Raw genomic sequence first — 20,034 nt, forward strand, 5'->3', positions numbered from 1 at the left:
ATTCAAGGCATAAATCTCAAAGTACTAAAACAAACACTTCAAAGCCTGTTCTTCATAGCTGACAACCCTGCCTACTCACTGCAGCTTTTCAAGTGTCATAGTGTATGTGAGGTATGTTGAAATGGGTTCTTTAGACTGTAACCTACAATTAAAAACACAAGAGGATTGAAAAGGCTTACTTAAGATGACTGATTCTGGATAGAACTTCCCCCTTGTTATCAAGGTATAGCTAAGCACAAGGGTTTTTTTCTACCTTCCAACATCCACACAGATGTAATCTTTGGGACAAAGTTGGGTATTTTTTTTTATTTATTTCACATGAACCTGCAGAAAGCACTTTCTGAAAGCATCAGCAACACGAACAGGATAATCCATCAGAGTTACAAAGGGAGAAAAAAATAACGCCATTTGCAACATGCTGAAGATGGCTTTTTGTATTAGCAATATCATGCTCCATCCTCAAATTTAGGGTGGAAACACTAGCTATTTCTAAATTGCTAGAAGGAAAGCAGCAAAGACATCAAGTTTCTTCTATATCTTTTAGGAAACAGGTTACAAAATCGTTCAGGATATCAACTGTAGCAAGATGACCTTACACAACTTAGCTAAGACACACCAACAACACTGCACTTAAAAGTTGCTTCTTAAAACCAGGAACGTGCCTGGAGATGACCCAAATTCCTTCAAGCTACATTTCTTGCTGTTGTCTATCTGCTTCAGTCACCTGCACAGAGGTCTGTACTTGGCTTAATTCTTTAAGTAACTCTCATTAATTGAGTTTTAGGCCTACCAGCTTGGAGAAGCAATGTTTTAAGATCTCCTAAATTTTTTAAACAGTATTTGTAGATGATGTCTGAATAAGGAAAGTCAAAGCAATGATTCTCTTATTACCAGTACAAACACAAGGATCTTTTGGCACAGACACCAATCAGAAGATGCCTCGAACAGCTGCAGTGCCATACAAGATGCTGACAAGAGCAAGTGCCTGCACTCAATTTTGATCAATTAAAGCTGTATTAAGCTGCAGCTTTTACATTTGAGAATTGTTCACTTTACTGCAGCAATGTAAGAAAACAAGAATGCTAAAATCAGTATTTAGTAGTTAATGAAATGACTGAAACTACATTATTACTTTAGAAAATTGGAATATAAGAATAAAGCTTAGATCAGATTGCCTGCTGTACATTCTGTAGACGCATTCCCAACCTCATTTAATCAAACTGCTGGATTGTTAACATATATTCATGGACAGCCATGCCTAACGTTGCTCTAAAAAGGTACAGTGCTTCACACATGACCATTTTTTGTTACTGAAAGTGCAGAAAGGTCCTCTGTTATTAGAAATATGCTTTGTAATTGACTGACATAAGGCACAATGGTTATCTGACCTAATTGACTCATATTGCTGACATTTACTGTGGCTGATTAATCTCCACCATCAACATCAAACACACACTCTCATAGGTTTTAAATGTCTACAGACAACCTTAAAATTAAGTGTATTTAAAGATTATCCATCAGAAACAATTCAGTTTCTTACTCCACCCCCCCCGCAATCTTCTCATTTTAAGCTCTGCGAGGCTCAACACTTGGAATACGATCGTAACAAAACTGCAAAACATTAAATAAGATAATGATGTAGATTCATTTTTTTAGCATTAACAGTGTGTTTAATTGCATCATTTCTTTTCTGCATAACTGCATAATTTATTTTCCCAAGTTTTATTGCTGGAAATGGGGAAAAGAAATGCGATCCTTTTAAGGAAGACATTCGTGCAGCTACATATAAAATAAAACCAGCATCAAATTTCCTTGTCAGGAGCAGCAAGATTTTGTTTTTAAAAGCTGACTTCTCCTTTTTCCATAAACAGATGGTGTATTATCTCCACCTAAATTGCCACGTTAACATGCCACATACAAATGCAGCATTTTCTTGGACTCTCCAAGTGTTCACAAACATTAGCTAACATTAGCTAATCAATCTTTACACATTAAGGTAATTCTCAGTCTTGCAGGTAAGGAAACAAACACTTAAGAAGTGAGATGACTTGTCAAGGTCACATAGACCTGGAAGTCTGAAGGCAGAGCTTAACTATAAAATTCAGATCTGCTTATTCCCAGACTTGCAGCTGAACCGCAAGCTATTTCTGGGGTGGAAAAAAAGCACTGAAAGCTGAAGTCTCTTCACAGCTCACAATTTCCAGGACACTGCAGAGTCACAAGTGCCAGCTGATTCTGGTCTTGTTCTATAATTTGCATTAACCAAACTGCCCTTAATATGAGACCTCTTCATCTGTCTTAAATAGCATCCCAACTGGTAGTGCATGCAAGCAATTTACTGGAAGTTTTCAGCTCTAAGCAGAATTATTAACAAAAACACTCAGGAACAGTTTGCACATGTGACTACTGTATGTCTTGTTATGATCAGTCTGCTAAATAGAAACATCAGTTGGAATTGGATGGCTTTGGCAATAAAAGGAATAGCTCCACTAACATTATATTTGTGTTACACTACTATTTTCAATATGAAAACTAATGGGATTCAAAGATCCTTTTGAAAAGCTAATGCAAGTGTCACTTGCCACATTATACAAAGGCTGCTCCTGAGAACCCCTTGCACAGTGCTTCCTTCCAAACCAAGTCAGTCTTATGTCTAGGGAACGGGTAAGCTCACTCAAAAGTGTTAGCAACTACATTTGCTTTGCAAAATAGCTAGGGAATACTGCTGGACTATTTGAATCCAAGACATCTTTTAATTAAATATATTTTTTGGTGCCAGTTGATGCAAGATTTAATTAAAGTCTTTATTAACTCACTCCAGAAGCATTAAATAGAGAAAGCTTAGTACGCGTACGCCGAACAGTCCAAGCAAGTTATCTAACATTTCAATGAAGCCTGTAGTCTCAAACCTCACAAAGCAACAGAAGTCACAATTCACATTACATAGAAACACAAAGAAAAAAGGTATTAAAATCAAACACAGTGCTATCCCTTAATGTATCAACCAATATCCATACCATCTCCCTTTCTTTTAAAAAATTTGAAGATCCAGAATGGCATAAAGATCTCTAGCTGTAAATGTTCTGGACCAAAGCCTCGCCTCTGATGGGTATTTGTTACTAGCTTTATTTTTATTTCAACACAAGTTCTTAAATAATGTTTAGGTTGCTTTTTCCAATAAGTAAGCCTTCAACCCTGTAAGAAACGCCCACAAACTGTACCTATAAAAACTCAGGACTCCCCTGAGGGTGATAAAAAACCCTCTTTCCTTCCTACCCAGGCAATAAGAGGCCACAATTCCTCTCTTGCATGCTCATCCATTCAGGAAATCATTAACTGCAACTCTGACAGCCACAACAGTGACGTGTCAAGTCACCACAAAACCTTTGTTAACACTCCACTGAACTGCAACTTATCAAGTAAGAAATATTCCAGGAAATGCTTTAGAACAACAATTTTGATGCAGAAATAACAAACCTATCACTTCACTTAAATCAATCAAAAGCACATTTTTAAATGTTTCCCATCAGCAGGCATCAAAATAAATCAGGCTCAAGTCCACATTTTCAAAACTTCCCATGTAAAGCCATTAATGTGATGGCGCTTTCTTTGGTTCCAATTAAACTTCTTGTCAGTATGACAGTTTACATTGGCTTTCAACAGATCTAGCCGGAGCCAAAGAAAGATGATTGACTCTGTCTTGTCTGACTCGAGTTCTTCAGCCTCTTGCTCTGCGTTTTAGATCCAAAATGCCTTTTTGTTTTCATTTGTAAAATGTATTACATAAACAAAGATGAATTTAAGAATAAATTCCACTATTACTTTACTTTTACTATCTTCCACATCTCTATTTTCTCTCTCATCATAGGTGCCAGGAAACGAAAAGTAACATCCTGTCTGCTTTGTAGAATGCTCCAGTGTTGAAAGCATGTTAGCCAAGCCATTGAGTAAGTCAGACTACTACATCAGAGGCCACATTTAGTCTTGTGGTAAGTGCTTTCTCTCCTCAGTTTAATGGACATTACATTCTACAGAAATGTAGCTTGAAATTCCTTTTAAGTCAGTGAAAATATACCAGAACTACCTGACTGTATATTTAATTCTATAAACTTTTTCAAGACAAAGAACAGCAAGATATACTTAGGTGTCTGGCATAGAAAAAAGGCCTCCAGAAAACCAGGCCTATGCCAGTTATACAAGATATCAACAAAGTATCAGTCATTTTTCTAATTCCCAAACCAAGCTAACAAAATTAATCCATTTATTCTTACCTGGAAATTTGGTGCCCAGCATAAAGCAGCAGTGCAGTCAAAAAGTACAGGTAAAGCTGAACCAGATGTTGCCTTGGTAAAGTTAGGAGCACAACACTTAAGATGTAACCTGTAACAAAAAGCAGAGGCTGAAGTTTCAAAAAACCACTATCTAATTCCAAATTTCTTAATATGAATTAACACTCAAGTTATTCAGATCTCTTTTAAACCACCTTTGTTTTCATTTGGTTTTAAAATTCATGTACCTACATTTTGCCCTCATCAAAACACAAAGTACACAAAAAACCTGCCACTTTCTTTTTCTCCCCATGAACAGAAATAGGTCTACCAGCTTCTGTAAGATTACATCTAGAAGTCAAGTAGTGGACTTGATGCACAGTATTTTAACAAAACTTAATTAACATAACCTATGTAACCAAGGGAAAATAGGCCTAGGTCTCCCTCTTCTTCCAAGTGAAAGCAAGTTTCAGTGTTGCAGGGAAAAAAGCCTATCGATCCAACAAATTCAGTCAATTGATGTAAAAAAATCCTTTTCTTCAACCAAAGGACACACAGAACACCTTTCCACGCTGATTAGCATTACACATTTTAATTCTTCCACTATATCTTCATGGTTTAAAAACACTTTGCAGGCCCATAATTTGAGATGGGGACAGAGAGGCTGTTCTCCATACTAGCAATATTAAAGCACATTCAAGCTATCAGTGTTGCATAAATCAAGGACAAGACTTGGCAGAGCCTGGGATTTCTAGACATTTACACCAGCAGTTCCTTCATTTCTTGTTAGCATTTAGCAAGACCATGGAAGAAGACCCAATGCAGATACAGCTGTACTCTTCTACAACACAGCCTAGCTGCTCAGCAGCCTCTCCAACCAGCAGAACACTGATCCTTTTTTTCATACCTGCTATCATTAGGATACTTAAATAAAGCTGGGTGGTACATGCCCATCCTCTTCTCCTTCCCCAACAGACTCTGCAAGTCAAAAAACCCAGCACGTGATGCCCTTACTAATCTTTATTTCCAAGCTCTCCATCACGATGCAGTGCACTCGTGCTCTTTCTGAAGGTCAGCTTAAGCGCCTGGCACTGAAACCCATTTAGGAAAAAAATCAGCAATAGCTAACAACTTCCCTGCAGCTAAGAACAAAACACTATAGAAGAACTTATCCTGACACTTAGAGCTATACGAGTCACGTTACATTTAAAGTTTCATCCATCTATTCAGCAACACTGGGCACAGCCTTTTTAACTGAGTTAATTTATACTTTGAGCTTTTTAAAAATACTTCAGAAAATAATGTAACTCTAGATTAAGCATTCATAAGTAGTGGTACAACCAGCTACTATAAAACAGCTTGAGAACACAGTATGTTCCAATGTTTGAAAAAGATACAATTTCTGACTCAGTATTTATGTAGAAGTATTTCAAAGCTACTTAATATCTGCCACCTTCAATAAGCCATCTCTGTAAAATTCTACCAATAGTTAGGTCTTCAAGAGGGTAACTCGCAACATGCTCCTAGAAAAGGCATCAGACCCGCAGTATGCCAAGCAAAGATTAATTCAGATACGATAGATTATAGGAGTGACAATAGACAGACAAAGCCTATTTACTTACCTTTTTAAAAATACAAACACAGAAATTATGTATTTAACATTAAAGATGTTTTTTCAAGTACTTTCATAAAGTAGATCTGACAAGTTGCGCATTTGTCTGAGGATGTGCCTTTTCAAAAGCTGAAATAATTGATAGTTTATTTGATTAAAATGAAGTATCATACAAAGTCACCATCACTAGTTTCTGTATAGCATCCATTTGATCATTTACAGTATACACTTGACCATTTACAAAAATGATCAGAGGGATGGAACACCTCTCCTATGAGGAAAGGCTGAAAGAGCTGGGGTTCTTCAGCCTGGAGAAGAGGAGAAGAGAAGGCTCCAGGGAGACCTTATTGCAGCCTTTCAGTACTTAAAGTGGGGTTATAAGAAAGATGGGGTCAGACTTTTTAATAGGGCCGGTAGCAACAGGACAAGGGATAATGGTTTTAAACTAAAAGAGGGTAGATTCAGGCTAGATGTAAGGAAGAAATTTTTTATGATGTGGGTGGTGAGGCACTGGAACAGGTTGCCCAGAGAGGTTCTAGATGCCCCATCCCAGGAAACATTCAAGGTCAGGCTGGACCTGGCTCTGAGCAACCTGATCTAGTTGAAGATGTCCCTGCTCACTGCAGGGGGGGTTGGACTAGATGACCTTTAAAGGTTCCTTCCAACCCAAAGCATTCTATGATTTTTATTTTGAGCTTCTTAAAGGGGCCTGGAACACAGCACTACAACTGTTTCCTTCTAGCAACTGTTTTATACAGATTAACATACTTCTAGTTAATACAACACAGCAGATGTTCTACATCATCAGTTTTCTTAGCAAACACCTGTATTTTATGGAATTCATCTTCTCTGTTCAACACCTTCCTTCTACCAAACACACAAATGACAAGAGCAGGAACTCCACTGCAGAATCTCCATGAAGACATTTAACTAGTCTGCACCACGCCACAGCATTATGAGCCAGCTCCAGCAGCTCTCACACCATCTGCAGACATTCCTAACACCTTGTCACTGCTGTATTCACCACCTTCCCTTGATTGCTTAGTTAGGGACAATTCTCTCTGCAGAACAACCCACGTGGCTCAACCATGTATCATTCCAGCACTTGAGTCGAATCTCTCTAAACCCTTCCTTCTCACTGTAGCCCATGACTCACCTTCAGCTGGAGAACTAAATGGAGTTTATTATGCAGGCTTTTATTCCTCTATTATTCTATAAATAGTCTAAGAATACCTGTTTACTGTATCTGCATTTAAGCTCTGCCACCTTCTTTACCTTATTCTATCACATGAAAGTCTGCTCCTTGGCCACATGATGTACTTGAGTGGTGCTAGGATAATTTCTGTAAAAGGAAGACATTTTAGAGGGCAGTAACTGCACTCCAACACAGCCATGTTGCACAGGAATATTTTAGATGTGATTGAAGTTAATTCTTCTCTCCATGATCACAACTTCAACTAAAATATCGCAAGATACAGAGGAGTGAAAAAAAGGTCCAAATACAAATCAAAAGATGAAAAGATTTACTATCACATCTGTGCCTTTTAAACAAAGGGCTTCCAAACAGCACAGATGCTTCTAACACCGCACAGTGACAAGACAGCCAAGGTTACTGCAGAAGCTTGAGCAATGAACTCCACCACTCACGAGTTTGGGCTGGAATTTAAATGTTCACTTTGAAGCAGCCGTTTGCTCCAATTGTTAGATTTTGAAGAGGGGGAGAGTAAGAGACATTTAAAGTAGTTCCCTTTCACTCTTATTTACAATTCCCTCTTGTGACTTGATAAGAGAGAGATTTCAACACACTTCATACTGCAATATTTGCATTTTTGCTGCAGAGGCCCTATTCCCAAAGTGGTACCAACCTCATTTTTATCGACAATGCCTCTGCCAAAAAAAATAAAACCCAAATAATTTATTACCTAACCGTCTCGTTGCAAAAGAAAAGGAAGACAAGCTCAAATTCAGACATAGTAGCAGCAATATTCTATTCCCTTTTTTCTTGCCCGGACAAATGATGTAATTAGTATATGTCATAAACAAGATTCTACTTCAAAACAAAGGACCAGGAAATGAAATTTCCTCACAGCAGCTTTCGCATCTAAATCATTACGTTCTGTTTTCATTTGCACCTCCTCTGTCAGAAGAAAACACGATGTTGAGAACATATATCCCTGTGGAGAGATTCTCCACACACAAGGATTTACAGTTTGAGAAACGGTCATCTCACTAAGTAACCTTTAGGCATGGGTTAACAGTAACTAACGCCCTCTTCCATCCAAAGCTTTCTGAGCTCTACACCTGCAACAAACGCTTCCCTCCCTTGATTTAGGCCATGCATGCTATTGTCACTCCTGGTATATTGCTCCTTTTAACTCACCAAGTACATTTCTGTTAAGCAGCAGGGTCAGTGAAGCCCAATTCCTGAGCTGGTAAAGAAACTGTTCTAACACACGTTTAAAAAAAAAAAGATAAAGACAAGAGAGAATAAACTCTTTCCTTGAATACAGTAGTAGTGCCCTAGTGCTAGGCCACCAAGAAACAGAATTGCACCCTTAGGCTTCCAGCTGTAAGGAGTACTATAGAAGACCCATTCTGCCAACCTTACGAATACACAGACCCACCGCTCAGTACCTATTCCGAAGCACAAGAAGCAGAGAGCTTCTACTGCCTCCCATGCAAGACAGTACAGATTTAGGCCCTACTGGAGAAAATAAAACATGAAAACAATAATAAGCAGAAAAGCTAAGTTAAACATTGCTAGACAAGAACACATGTATTAACTAGCTCATGACCTCATTTACAACTTGTTGATTCAGCCAGATGAAAACCTCTCACTGTGCAATGCTCATTGTTACAGTAAGCAGCAGCTCACAGATTGCTTTTCAGCAATCTCTCTCTACGTGTGTACCACCAAGGTGTTTCCCAGCTTCTCTCACCCCGTATCACCTCTTTGCCGACTCAGGTGTCTCAGTTTTATTGACATGCTGCATACAACGGAGGCTTCTGGAGCATGATCAAAGTTGCAACCCATCCTCTTTATGAAACATTTTAGTGCTCATTTGCATGATTACAGATCCCTTGTGTCCACTTCACATTATTACTCAAAGTTCCCTGAAGGTTTAGTCTAAAAATGAGTACTTTGCACATGAAAGAGTTCATAACATTTCTTAATAAAACCACACCCTTTCTTGCAGTGCCAGGAAGTAATAGAACAATTGCTTGGATTCTACCAGGAAATTAATTTGGGGGGCCCTAACTTCCCACTCACCCACATCCTATGAGAGTAAATGGTCCACCTCACAATGACTAGCAAAGCAAGTCGTGAGCCACAGAATACCGTCAAAAGTCCAGTCTCTTCTGACTCAATGCAGGATCAGTGCACTACTGAGTTAGTAATTTCATTTCAGCCTAACCCTTGACTCTCCTCATTTCAGTTTATTCAGCCAACTATCCGGCCACAACATGAAAGTACCAGTAACACAGGACAGACTTCTGAAAGACTGTATTTGATATGGCATAAGTATTATAACAGCAATTGGCACCTTTATTTTCAGTGTGTCTAATTCTCAGGATAACCAGTCACCAGACTGGTTACACAACAATTTACACAGAGATTTAATAAACTGTCTATGTCTAAATCATCTATCTCAAGAGTGGATGATTTTTAAAAGATACACTTTAGAGCTCACGGTATTTAAAGACATGATGCCAAAGTTACCAGGAAGATTCTGTGGCCTCTGCACTGGAGGCTAGCTCAAGCCCAGAAGGAACTCTAACAGCCACTTATTTTAAGTCATGTAAAAGGCGAGACAAAAAGCTCTTGCACATCCTCAATTTGTATTAACCACGCTGTGAAGGATAACTCATCCAAATGGGGTCTTCTGAATTAACTGGGACAGCTATGCTGTCCTGAGAAGGAGACTAGTTCTTCATGTGCTGTTGAAAAAAGGCAATGTCAAACAGAACCTCTACCACCACGCAAAATGACCTCTCCTGCATCAGAGGTAGCTCCAACACAGAGCTCTGGCAAAATTCACTCCACTGAAATCAACTTAGAAGCCAAGCCATTCAGAGAACACTTAATACTGCCAAAATCCCCATCAGTCTCAAGCAGCCACCAAGGCACCAGTACTACCACCACAACGGGTAGCTTTCATCTAGCCTGTCTCACCACTGCTAACAGAATATGTGTTCAAGGCAGCATAAGCATAGTGGGCTTTAAGATGTGTTGCATTTTTGGAGCCATGTTTTATCATGACAACACCAAGGAACACGTCTTCCTCACCCTCCTACTCAGTCAGAGCTGCCCAAACAAATGGTACTCACTCCAAGAAGTTCTGTACTTTGAATTAACATGGCAAATATTTTGCCCTTCAGAAAATGTTGAAAAATTAGTTCTAAACTGAAAAAGCACACATCTAAAGACACCTGCACACAAGGAAATTAGTATTTACCCAGTCACACCACAGTGCAACTATAAACAGAGATCAGAAAACTTGTTATCAACATCTGCACATCTCACTGAAAATAATGCCAACAAACCAATTTACTCATTACTGGGGTACTGCCATCAGTTTCAACAGCTGTTTCTTGAATTTTCACATGCGTAACAGATTGGGCACTCTAAGTATAAATAATCCAAGAACTGAGTTCCTTACAGAGATTTACAGTATTGTCTGAAAAAATAAAACGGACTTTTGATTCTAGTTCTGCCATATGATTCAGAGGCTGTTTCTATAATACAGCATACCTAATGATCAGAATTCTGGGACTAATTACAACCATGGAGAACTTGAAGAGTACTAGAAAAGAACATAGAAGTGGAACCATAAAAATATAAACAGTCACAATGTATTCTAAATTATGAACACAAATCGCCATGTTGTCACTAGACTGGTACTCAGAGTTGACTGAACCTCAAAATTGTAAGCATCTTCTTTCAAGCAAGCTGCTGTTGTGGTTTTTTTGTTTTGTTTTTTTAATAAAAAGCAATGTAGGTTGCCAGAAAGAGATACCAGCTTTATACAGAAATGTTACCTGATAAGTACCCATATGCTGAGAAAGCTGCTTAGTAAAAGCCTACAACAGTAAGGAAGCAGTATAGGAATCGGCAGCCTCTAGAGCTGGAAAAAGAAAAAAGGGTATGCTATATTTTGAGCACGGCATACTCTCTACCCTCTTCTATATCTACCAACTGCAGCATACACTGCATTTTATCTGAGAATATGAAGACATGGCAAGTAATTTTTTTTAAGAAATAAAGACCAAGCCCATGTCATAAAATTGTATTTGGTTAAAAATAGCTACATTTTTAAATAGTAACACTCAGAAAATAGTTCTACTACCCATTTATCTAAATGTTGCTGGCAGGAGGGAGACAGAGGACATGGGACAGCAAACCCAGAGAGGCTGAATCTGAGCAGCTCCTCATCTTGGTATGCATTAACTGCATTTGCACATTTAGTCATACATCCTTTTCTCACAATTTGGGGAAATTTGTTTCTGGAATGAACCAAGTGCTTCTTTCTTCTCACACTGAAGCTTCACATGGCACTTCTTACTGTGTTTGTATCAGAGTACTGTATCTTTCCTCGTAAGAGAAAAGGCACCACAAAAAAGCAATCCAAATAAAACATCTTCTAATTAATGCACAAGAGCTTAAAGAAAAGTGGGCACACCAAAGTAGAGAGCAACCAGCAAACACACAATGGCAGTAAGTTCAGAAGGTTTCTCCTCCTTCAAGCCCCCTTTTTAAAGGCAGCATTCATAACAAGTAGTTCACACCTAGCAAGTGATGTGACCAAGCGATTAAGGTATTAACAGCACAGTTCAAGAAACTGTGATTACAAACAGGGTGGTGAAAGATGACACACCTTCCACCTATTCCAAGTATTTAAACAGTTCCCTTTTTTCCCAGGAATTTCTTTTTTTGTAATGACAAAGAATATAGTTTAAGATAGAAAACTGCTCTTATTTTTGTTCTTCAGTAAGAAAACACTATGTATTTAGTGCAATTCTTGCCTTCTAGCATGACAGTGACTTAAACTCCAAGTCTGACTATGATTACAGGTTAAGCTCATGACTCTCCTCTTCCCATCTAGCTCAGAGTATTTGCCAGTTAGCACAAACAGCATTGCTTTGCCCTTCATAGGAGGAAATTACGTGGTTTCCACTGTTTCCACCTTCTTCATCAAAAGAATGTAAAAAGAAGTGACTGTCTTCTCAGAGCTACTCTACAATGCAGAAGAAAACAATGAAGTCTGGCAGTAGCAGAGTGTGCTAGTCTACCCTACATAGAGGTTTGAGATGAAAGCCATTTTAGTTAGCACAGATCTTTCCTGAAGGAGAGGCTACTTTAAATTTATACAAAATTATTTTTATGAAATCTTAATGAAACCACATTATACCTATAACAGTTGTGGACAAAAAAGTTGTTTTGCTTTCTAAGATTCTTTCCCCCCAGATCATCCTACCTGGCAACAGCATACCAGCTGTCAGAATTATATCTGGTAATACAGCACACCGCACACAAATTTATCACATGCTACTGTTCAGCCAGACTGTCTGGATGGGTTGCCAAAAAAAGTAAAAAAGATGACTTGGAGTATTTGGGAAAGAGTCCTGGGACAGTAGTGCTTATTGCGAGATACTCCTAAACACTCCAAGAAGAACTACAGAATGCACTTTCATTCATAGGTCATACATAAGGCTTATAATTCAGGATTTTTCGATACTCTTAAAAGAATAAAGGGGAAAAAAGCATATATATATATATATATATATAATTTATTGTATTTAAACAGATGGCATGAAAGGGACAGACTATAGAACCAAACCTTCCCTGTGACTCCTTTGAGGGGGCAGACGAATTTTTACTATTTTTAATATAATTTGTGGTTGAATATCACTAGTACGTGCAAACCCATTTTATCCAATTCTTGCCTGTTTTTACAGATATCCAGTAGGTATGGCAAACTAAAAAAAATAAAAATCCAGTACACAAATCAACTCCTTTTCATCCCAAGCATCTCTATTAATTTTAAATTAAGTTTTCAATAAATTATCTGTCAAATGTCCTGTAAGATGTACCAAAAGTACTTCCAGAGAGATACTGGGTGTGATCAATGAAGTTTTAAGCTTGAGGTGATCCTATGACTATCAAGTATGAATTTTCGCACACACAGAACAAAAATTTTTCAGGCAGACATTCCCAAATTGTTGCTTAACTAAGTTTGATGTTTGTCTTTTTAAGCACACTTGACAAACCTAGAGAAGTTTTTCAGAAGTGAAAAATAGTTTTAATGGTGATTCTAGAAGATAATTCATATGCAGAAAAACAGTATTATGAAATAAAACAACATAACAAACTTTATACACAAGATCTAAAGTGCATGGTGAAGACTACTGCACGCCACTCACAAGCCTTTTACGCCTGCCAAAACAGTAACCACAGTGCCATTTGACAGATAAAGTTCATAAACAAAATTACTCTGCAGTTTTTCCTACATGAAATTAATCTGTTTACATTCATGAATTCTAACCAGAAATTTATCTCTGCTGTTTGCATTGCTTTATGCATATTTAATTAAATTTCATGCAGTTGAACTTGTGGTTGAGTGGTTATCAGGACTGAATATTTTCCTTCACTAAAGCAGATAAGGGCTGTTTCATAAAAATATATGAAAGGGAAAAGCTGTATCAAAGGACAAATTGCATCCTAGAGGCTTTTACTATATTCCCAGTACTGCTAACCGGAATGGGAATCACACTGTAACATACATAGCTTGATCTAAAACAATCGGCTTTTCAAACTTTAAGTGAAATGGATGGAAGAAAACGAGTACATGTAAACAGAAAAGATATTCCTGGTAACTCCAGTGGCAAGCAAATTTCCAACTCTGGATCTTTAGTTCCGGGAAAAGGTTCACAATATCTAGACAGGTCGAGTTTATTGATTTTTATGGCCCCCTAATCAAATCATTCCTCGAGCACCTGCCCAAGATAGATGCACCCAATTTCCTAAGCTGCTAGAGCACTTCTATCTTACACTACCTATATAAGAAATTCCGAGATTGACTGATATTGCAAAGCTGCCACAGCATTTGCTGATACTGTGTTTTCTAACTGCAAATATGAACAGAGGATTTTTTTTCCTAAATAAAACAGATTAGCATGTTGAAACATATCCATGGTAAATTGTTATTTAAATTACACACTGGCAGTTAATTTCCCCCAACATATCTTCAAAGAAGCTTAATTTCCCAAACTAGTGGAAACCTACTTTGTTTTCCTTACAAATCAAATTTATATATTTTGATACACCATTTCAATTAAGGTTATACTGTAAAATGATGCAATTAAATCTATATAAAATCTCGTATAGGCATGCAAATTGATTTAGCCCAGCCTCACACTGACACAGCTTAAAAAAAAAAAAAACCACCACACCAAGGCATTGAAACAAATCAACTTTATTTGAAAAGTACTAGCAAAGTTTTGTCACTGAAAATTCTCCAAAAATCTTTTAAAACAAGCAACTTGTTTGATGACTTAGAAGGCCTTCTTGATCAGCAACTACCAGTTGGAGCAGTAAAAGTACAGACACTCCATACTGTAACAGCAAAAAGCAAAAGAACTGCTGAGTGATTGTGCACCAGCACAAAAGCACCACTTGTATGAGGAGCACAAAGTCAGAATCCACTGGTTTAGTACTAAAATAGCAACCAGGTGAGAAATACTTCAGTAGCAATACCTACCCTCTCTGTAGTGCTTTTTATTGGTGTATCTCAACATACTTAAGCGAGGACAAGGTTATCAAATGACTATAAAGAGAGTCTATGTCACAGCTGGAAATTACCCGCTGACATCTTGATAGCCTACTGCACAACTGTTAGCTCTGTATTAGAAACTGATCTGGTAAACTAATTCCTAAAAGGTACATACAAGTGCATGAGAAAGCCACCTGTAGTTACATGCCACCATGGTCTTGTGTGACATTAACCAGCAACAAAAAAGTACTCTTTCCCACAAACATATGAAAAGGGCATAGAACTGTAACACCAGCTTTTTGCACTAGAAGTACATTGCTAACCCAGCATGAGTATAGTGGAGCCATAACAAAGAAAGCCACGTGTGTTTTTAATGGCAGTAGTAAATAATTTCCAGACAACAGACATTTAATAGATTAAAAAAGAAAGTCCCATGCCAAGACTTATGCAGTCAGGATTAAAAACCCGGACATGCAACTTCAAAACACCACAGTCCTCTAACTACTTAACTAAAGGGTGTTTCCCTTAGCTGACTGCAGTACATCTTTACCCTCCAAAGCCATCTACAAGGAAGAAACACTGCAGAGCAGGAAAATTATATGCTAGCCATTTCTCTCCAAGCTAGGCAGTACTCAGGCAAATCATCATTGGCTATCAACCTCAACCGCCTGGATCCAATCCCTAATTAACCCCATGTGCAGTCACTAGATGAATCACACACCCACCTGGAGAGCAGGTCCCAGAACATCAATCCTTTCATCTCCTAGAAACAGCTGTCTAGCATTCCAGAGCTAGACTTGCAGGCCAAGGTTCAAACCTCAGCTCCCTGAGCTGTGTTGTTAATTTTGTCCATTTATCTGTAACACAAGGACTTGTTACCTGGTCTAATCCACTCACAGCATATATATATAGTTTATACGGCTGGCATGAAGAGCCATATCCATGCAGCAGTGAAAGGTAACCTTCTGGTGCTGTGGTCGCACCAAACTAGGCAACCTTTTCCCTAGTCTCTTGCTTTATGCCAATGATATAAGTTACAATACTTCTTGTCTGCACAGCATTTCACAGCAGCTTTCTCATCAGTCAGACACAGGCCAAAGTCACTGTGCTATTCTTTCAGGGCATTAATCGTGTTACCAGACACCAGGTTTACTCTATTTACGTATCAAGACTAAATAACAAAGTTCAGTAGAAGACCCTACACAGGATTTCTTTACTGGTAACATAAACAGTCCCTTAAGCAGGAGTGTAATGAATATATTATTGTGCTATTTGTGGTAATCAATGTATTATCATGCTATTACCAAATTCTTAAAATTCTTGTAGTAAGCAAGACTGTATTTACTACAGTAGTGTCTTCTCTTGAATACATGTACACTTACCCACATAATGCATATTAAGGGCCAAGTACTTGTACTGGAAGAGAGGGTTGTTGTGCAGGCTACTTCTTTGGATCTGCTGGAAGAATGAGCTGACATCCCATCTGTACAAGACATCCAACAGCATGATGCTTGGGACCCTTAGGGCCACATTTAATACTGCCTCCAACTTCTCCTTTGCAGCCATTCTCTTCCCTTTCTGTGAATTGGCAGCAGACTGTAAATAGCACAAGACAGAGAAGAGTAATCAGATCAATCTCACTGTACAAACAGCTATTAGGCTTTGTGATGATATGAATGGGGCTTCCTGTGTGGCCACAAACGATTGAATGAATCAACTGAGTTAAATTCAAATCCAGACAGGACAGCTTCTATTTTTGCTATATAAAGGTCAATTTGCTAGCAATTTTTCCATAGTGATACTGTAAAATGGGGAAAGGGGGGACAGGTTAATGGCATAAAAATGGTCAAAGGGTGTGCACCGAATAAACCTTCACTCTTATTTGCACTAATTTAGCATCCAAAAGACCCCAATGTACTAAGCACTACATAAACATTAACACGATAAGCTTTAGAAAGCAAATACCCAATAAGCTTTAGAAAGCAAACACCAACAAAATTCAGACACTACCTCCACTTAGCTTAACACTATTTCTATGCCTCTCAAATGAAATGACCACCAACTAAAATAGTTCTTAAAACATTTTAGATTCACTTCCTCAATGCAAATTGAAATAAATAATTTTCCAATAGGTAAGATTTTAAAAAAATCACTTATGGCATTCATTAACATCTACGAATTTATATATTTATGGAATTTGAGTGCTCTGGGTTTTAAAAATTAGGACCAATAATCCACCTATTCTACTCATTTTAATGTAATTCACTGCAAGGAATCACATAGACGAAAGACCATATCCTCACTCCAGAGTACTAGAAGGTAATTCAATTTTGGAGCTTGCGATCAAAGAGGATGGATGATGTAAGACAATGAAGGCACTTTTCTTACTTTTTTAAACGGGGAAAAAAAAATGCTGGTCTGCAGCAGCATCTCAAAACAGGACCATTTTAAAGAACAAAAGGATCAGTTTCCACATCCTGTCAGAGCACTGTCTTCAGCTGAGACTGACAGTTGCTCTTAAATGAAGTGTGCTGGTTTTCCCACATGTCACCTGCCCACCCTAGGAAAAGCATTCACTCCAGGCTGTATTTGTGAGCCACCAATTATATACACTGTATTAGAGAAATGCAGTTGAATTATTCAAGGCCAAGCTAGGAATGATCCAGCAAGTTTTTATCCACAAGCAGCCGTTCAAACAAGTAAAAAACAATCACCTGTAGCACGATCAGTCCCCAGATGAGGTCAGATTTAAGAAAAGGCTCCCAATCCCAATTATTAGGGGAACAATCGGAAAGAACTGCATCCTGACCCAAGAAACAGAAAAAATGTGCACTTGGAACTGCACTTTTAAAATAAAGTTTTACCAGACTTTATTCATATTGTCCTTGTGTAAGTTTTAAAAGGTTTTGCAGTTGTGCAAGTTTTATACTATGAAGCCAACATGGAAGTACAGCATGAAATGAACCCATGCTAATATACAGGAACAACAACAACAAAAAAAAAAACAAAAAAACCAAAACCCAAACCTTCCTTCTTGTATGGAAACACACACAATCCTCATGTGAAGTTTTATTTGTATTGCCATGGCAAAGATGCTACCATGAACCGTTCATGCGCACACCTAAAGCCACACTGACACTTGTCAAGGCACGATGACATAAAATTAATTCAGCTCAAGAAGTCAGTACAGATCGAAAGTGAGTTTTGGCTCAGTAAATCATAGGTTACAGGGCTGCTGCTTGTCGTCATCCAGCCCAGCGTCTAACTTTTCAAGCTATGTAAATGCAGGCACTTTTTACAGAGCTCTTGCAACAGCTCTACAAACCCCAAAGACAGCACATCCTTCCCCTCGCACAGGAAGTGCCTCCCTGCTACATCAGGCATCCCACACACCACCAGCATTTCACAATGCTTCCCAAAATGAATTGAAAGGTCAGCCAGAAGACTACAAATATTTAGAATGAACAACCAAAACCACTGCCCAAGCAGCTACTACAGGACACTAGCATTCAACATTTAGTGTGAATAAAAGATGGGAGTTTAAACGTATGGTATCGTACAAACAAAAGTTGGGAGCTACACAGATTGTATACAAAGAGTTTTGCCAGGCTGCGTACTGAAATACAAGCCTATGCTCAGCACACAGCTTAAATAATTCATATTAAAACATTTTAAATGTACGGGAATTTTCAAAAATCTTTGGTTTTGCCAAGTTCGCAACATTCAATTAAAACTTTGAAATTAAGCTGCCTCCTGGTTTTTTGCTAGGTTACTTTTCCAAGTAGATCAGGGCTTAGGGGTGGGCGGGAACTGACTTACAGGTTTTCACTCTGTCATAAAAATACCCATGTAAAGTGACAACAAGTACCTGATTTCAAATTACATTCTCATAACTGTCAAACCTTTTCCAGTCATCAACAACCACCGAACATGTAGGACAAGGAAATTTTCACTTGAGCTTTCACCTTCCTTAATTACTCCAAATGCAGAATTCCATGCACTTCTCCTAATACTGAAAGTTAATTGAGGTTCAGCACATCCAAATTAAGCTGAAAAATTTTGCCTCCCAAATTCATACACGCACACTTAAGAATGTAAGAGAACCGAAAAGTGCAGCATTTATATTATCCATGAAGACAATCTAAATTTCAAACCCTGTTAAAAGAGAAGCAAAACAAACTTTGAAAACCACATTATGTCGCAATGTATAGGCTATGAGAAGCAGCCACTGCAACTCTGCAGCATATTCTGTCACTGACTGACAAAGCATCCGATACTAATAAGAAACCCTTTAAAATTAACTCCACTAGAAAGGCGGATGTGTTAAATAAAGCCTCAGTTGTAATTGCTGCCAAGTTCTAACAGAACGTAATACATGCAAGCAACGAAGTCCATTGCTCTAAGCTCATTATACTGTAAAGAGCTCTCACAATACATTATTTTGATTGGTGTAAAAACAAACAAAAAACAAAAAAACCCACCACAACATTAAACCTCTAAAACCTTCAGATAAATGATGATGACAAGAGTTGCTGGATGCTCAGAAATAAAAAAAAAAATAGGTCACTGTTGTACATAGCCAAAAAATGGACTTAAGAACAGGACCGGGAAGCCACTAGTTTGTGTTTCAAGATTTTTTTCCCATGATTTCAAACATCTCCCTGTTCTAACTCAGGATTAGAAAAAGAACAGTCTTAGGAAGAACTTCAGACTTCATATTCGAAGTAACTGCAAGCACAGTTGTGCTATTTGACCAAAACCACATTTTAAAAATTTCCAATCATAACTGATTAATGTTCACAGAAACATTTTTGTTTTCTAACAACACAGTACTTTTCAAAAATCCCTCCTTCACCTGACATACCCATTTTGTCAAAAGCATATTTCTGCTTAGCTTTAAAGAAAACAGTAGAATTAGCAAAACACAATTTAAAAAAAGACTATCACAAGCCTGTCCCAGCTCATTCTATCAGCAGAACAATTAGCAGTAAACTAAAAAAAAAAAAAAAAAGAAAAAAAACAAAGATAACACACATTTTCCCTTTAATAGAATTTTCTTTCTGAGGTTTTGTCATCACATAAAATTTTACTATTTCAGCTGAAGTTGTGAACTATGACACTCAAACCAGTCAACTGTTGTTTACGCACCAACATAAATATAAATCTATCACATCACAGGCAGAAAACACTCACTGGTAAAGCACTACAAGAGGCCACACAAAATCTGCATCCATTTACCCAAGCAGGTGCAAAATTACATTAACAGACTAGAGTTTCCACATTTAGAAAAGCATTAATTATAAAGTTACTTAATAGTTACAGAAATACACTGGAATATCTGCAGATGTAAGAGTTATTCTAATACCACTGGCACCAAAAATCA

At 37.9% G+C, this 20,034-nt stretch overlaps 1 protein-coding gene across 4 annotated transcripts in view; it reads right to left on the reverse strand.

Moving 5' to 3' along the window:
* Nucleotides 1-20,034, reverse strand: part of RNF145 (ring finger protein 145) — a 47,182-nt gene that overhangs the window by 21,671 nt on the left and 5,477 nt on the right. For all 4 annotated transcript variants that reach the window (XM_052772242.1, XM_052772243.1, XM_052772244.1 and 1 more), the window contains 2 exons: nt 16,034-16,247; nt 4,272-4,380 (listed from right to left, as the gene is read on the reverse strand). In XM_052772242.1, the coding sequence (XP_052628202.1) occupies nt 4,272-4,380; nt 16,034-16,217 (293 nt within the window). In that variant the 5' untranslated portion in view covers nt 16,218-16,247. Of the gene's footprint in view, nt 1-4,271; nt 4,381-16,033; nt 16,248-20,034 lie in introns of those variants that run through there.

Source organism: Harpia harpyja, chromosome 20 (assembly GCF_026419915.1).
Source record: "Harpia harpyja isolate bHarHar1 chromosome 20, bHarHar1 primary haplotype, whole genome shotgun sequence".
NCBI classification, from domain to species: domain Eukaryota; kingdom Metazoa; phylum Chordata; class Aves; order Accipitriformes; family Accipitridae; genus Harpia; species Harpia harpyja.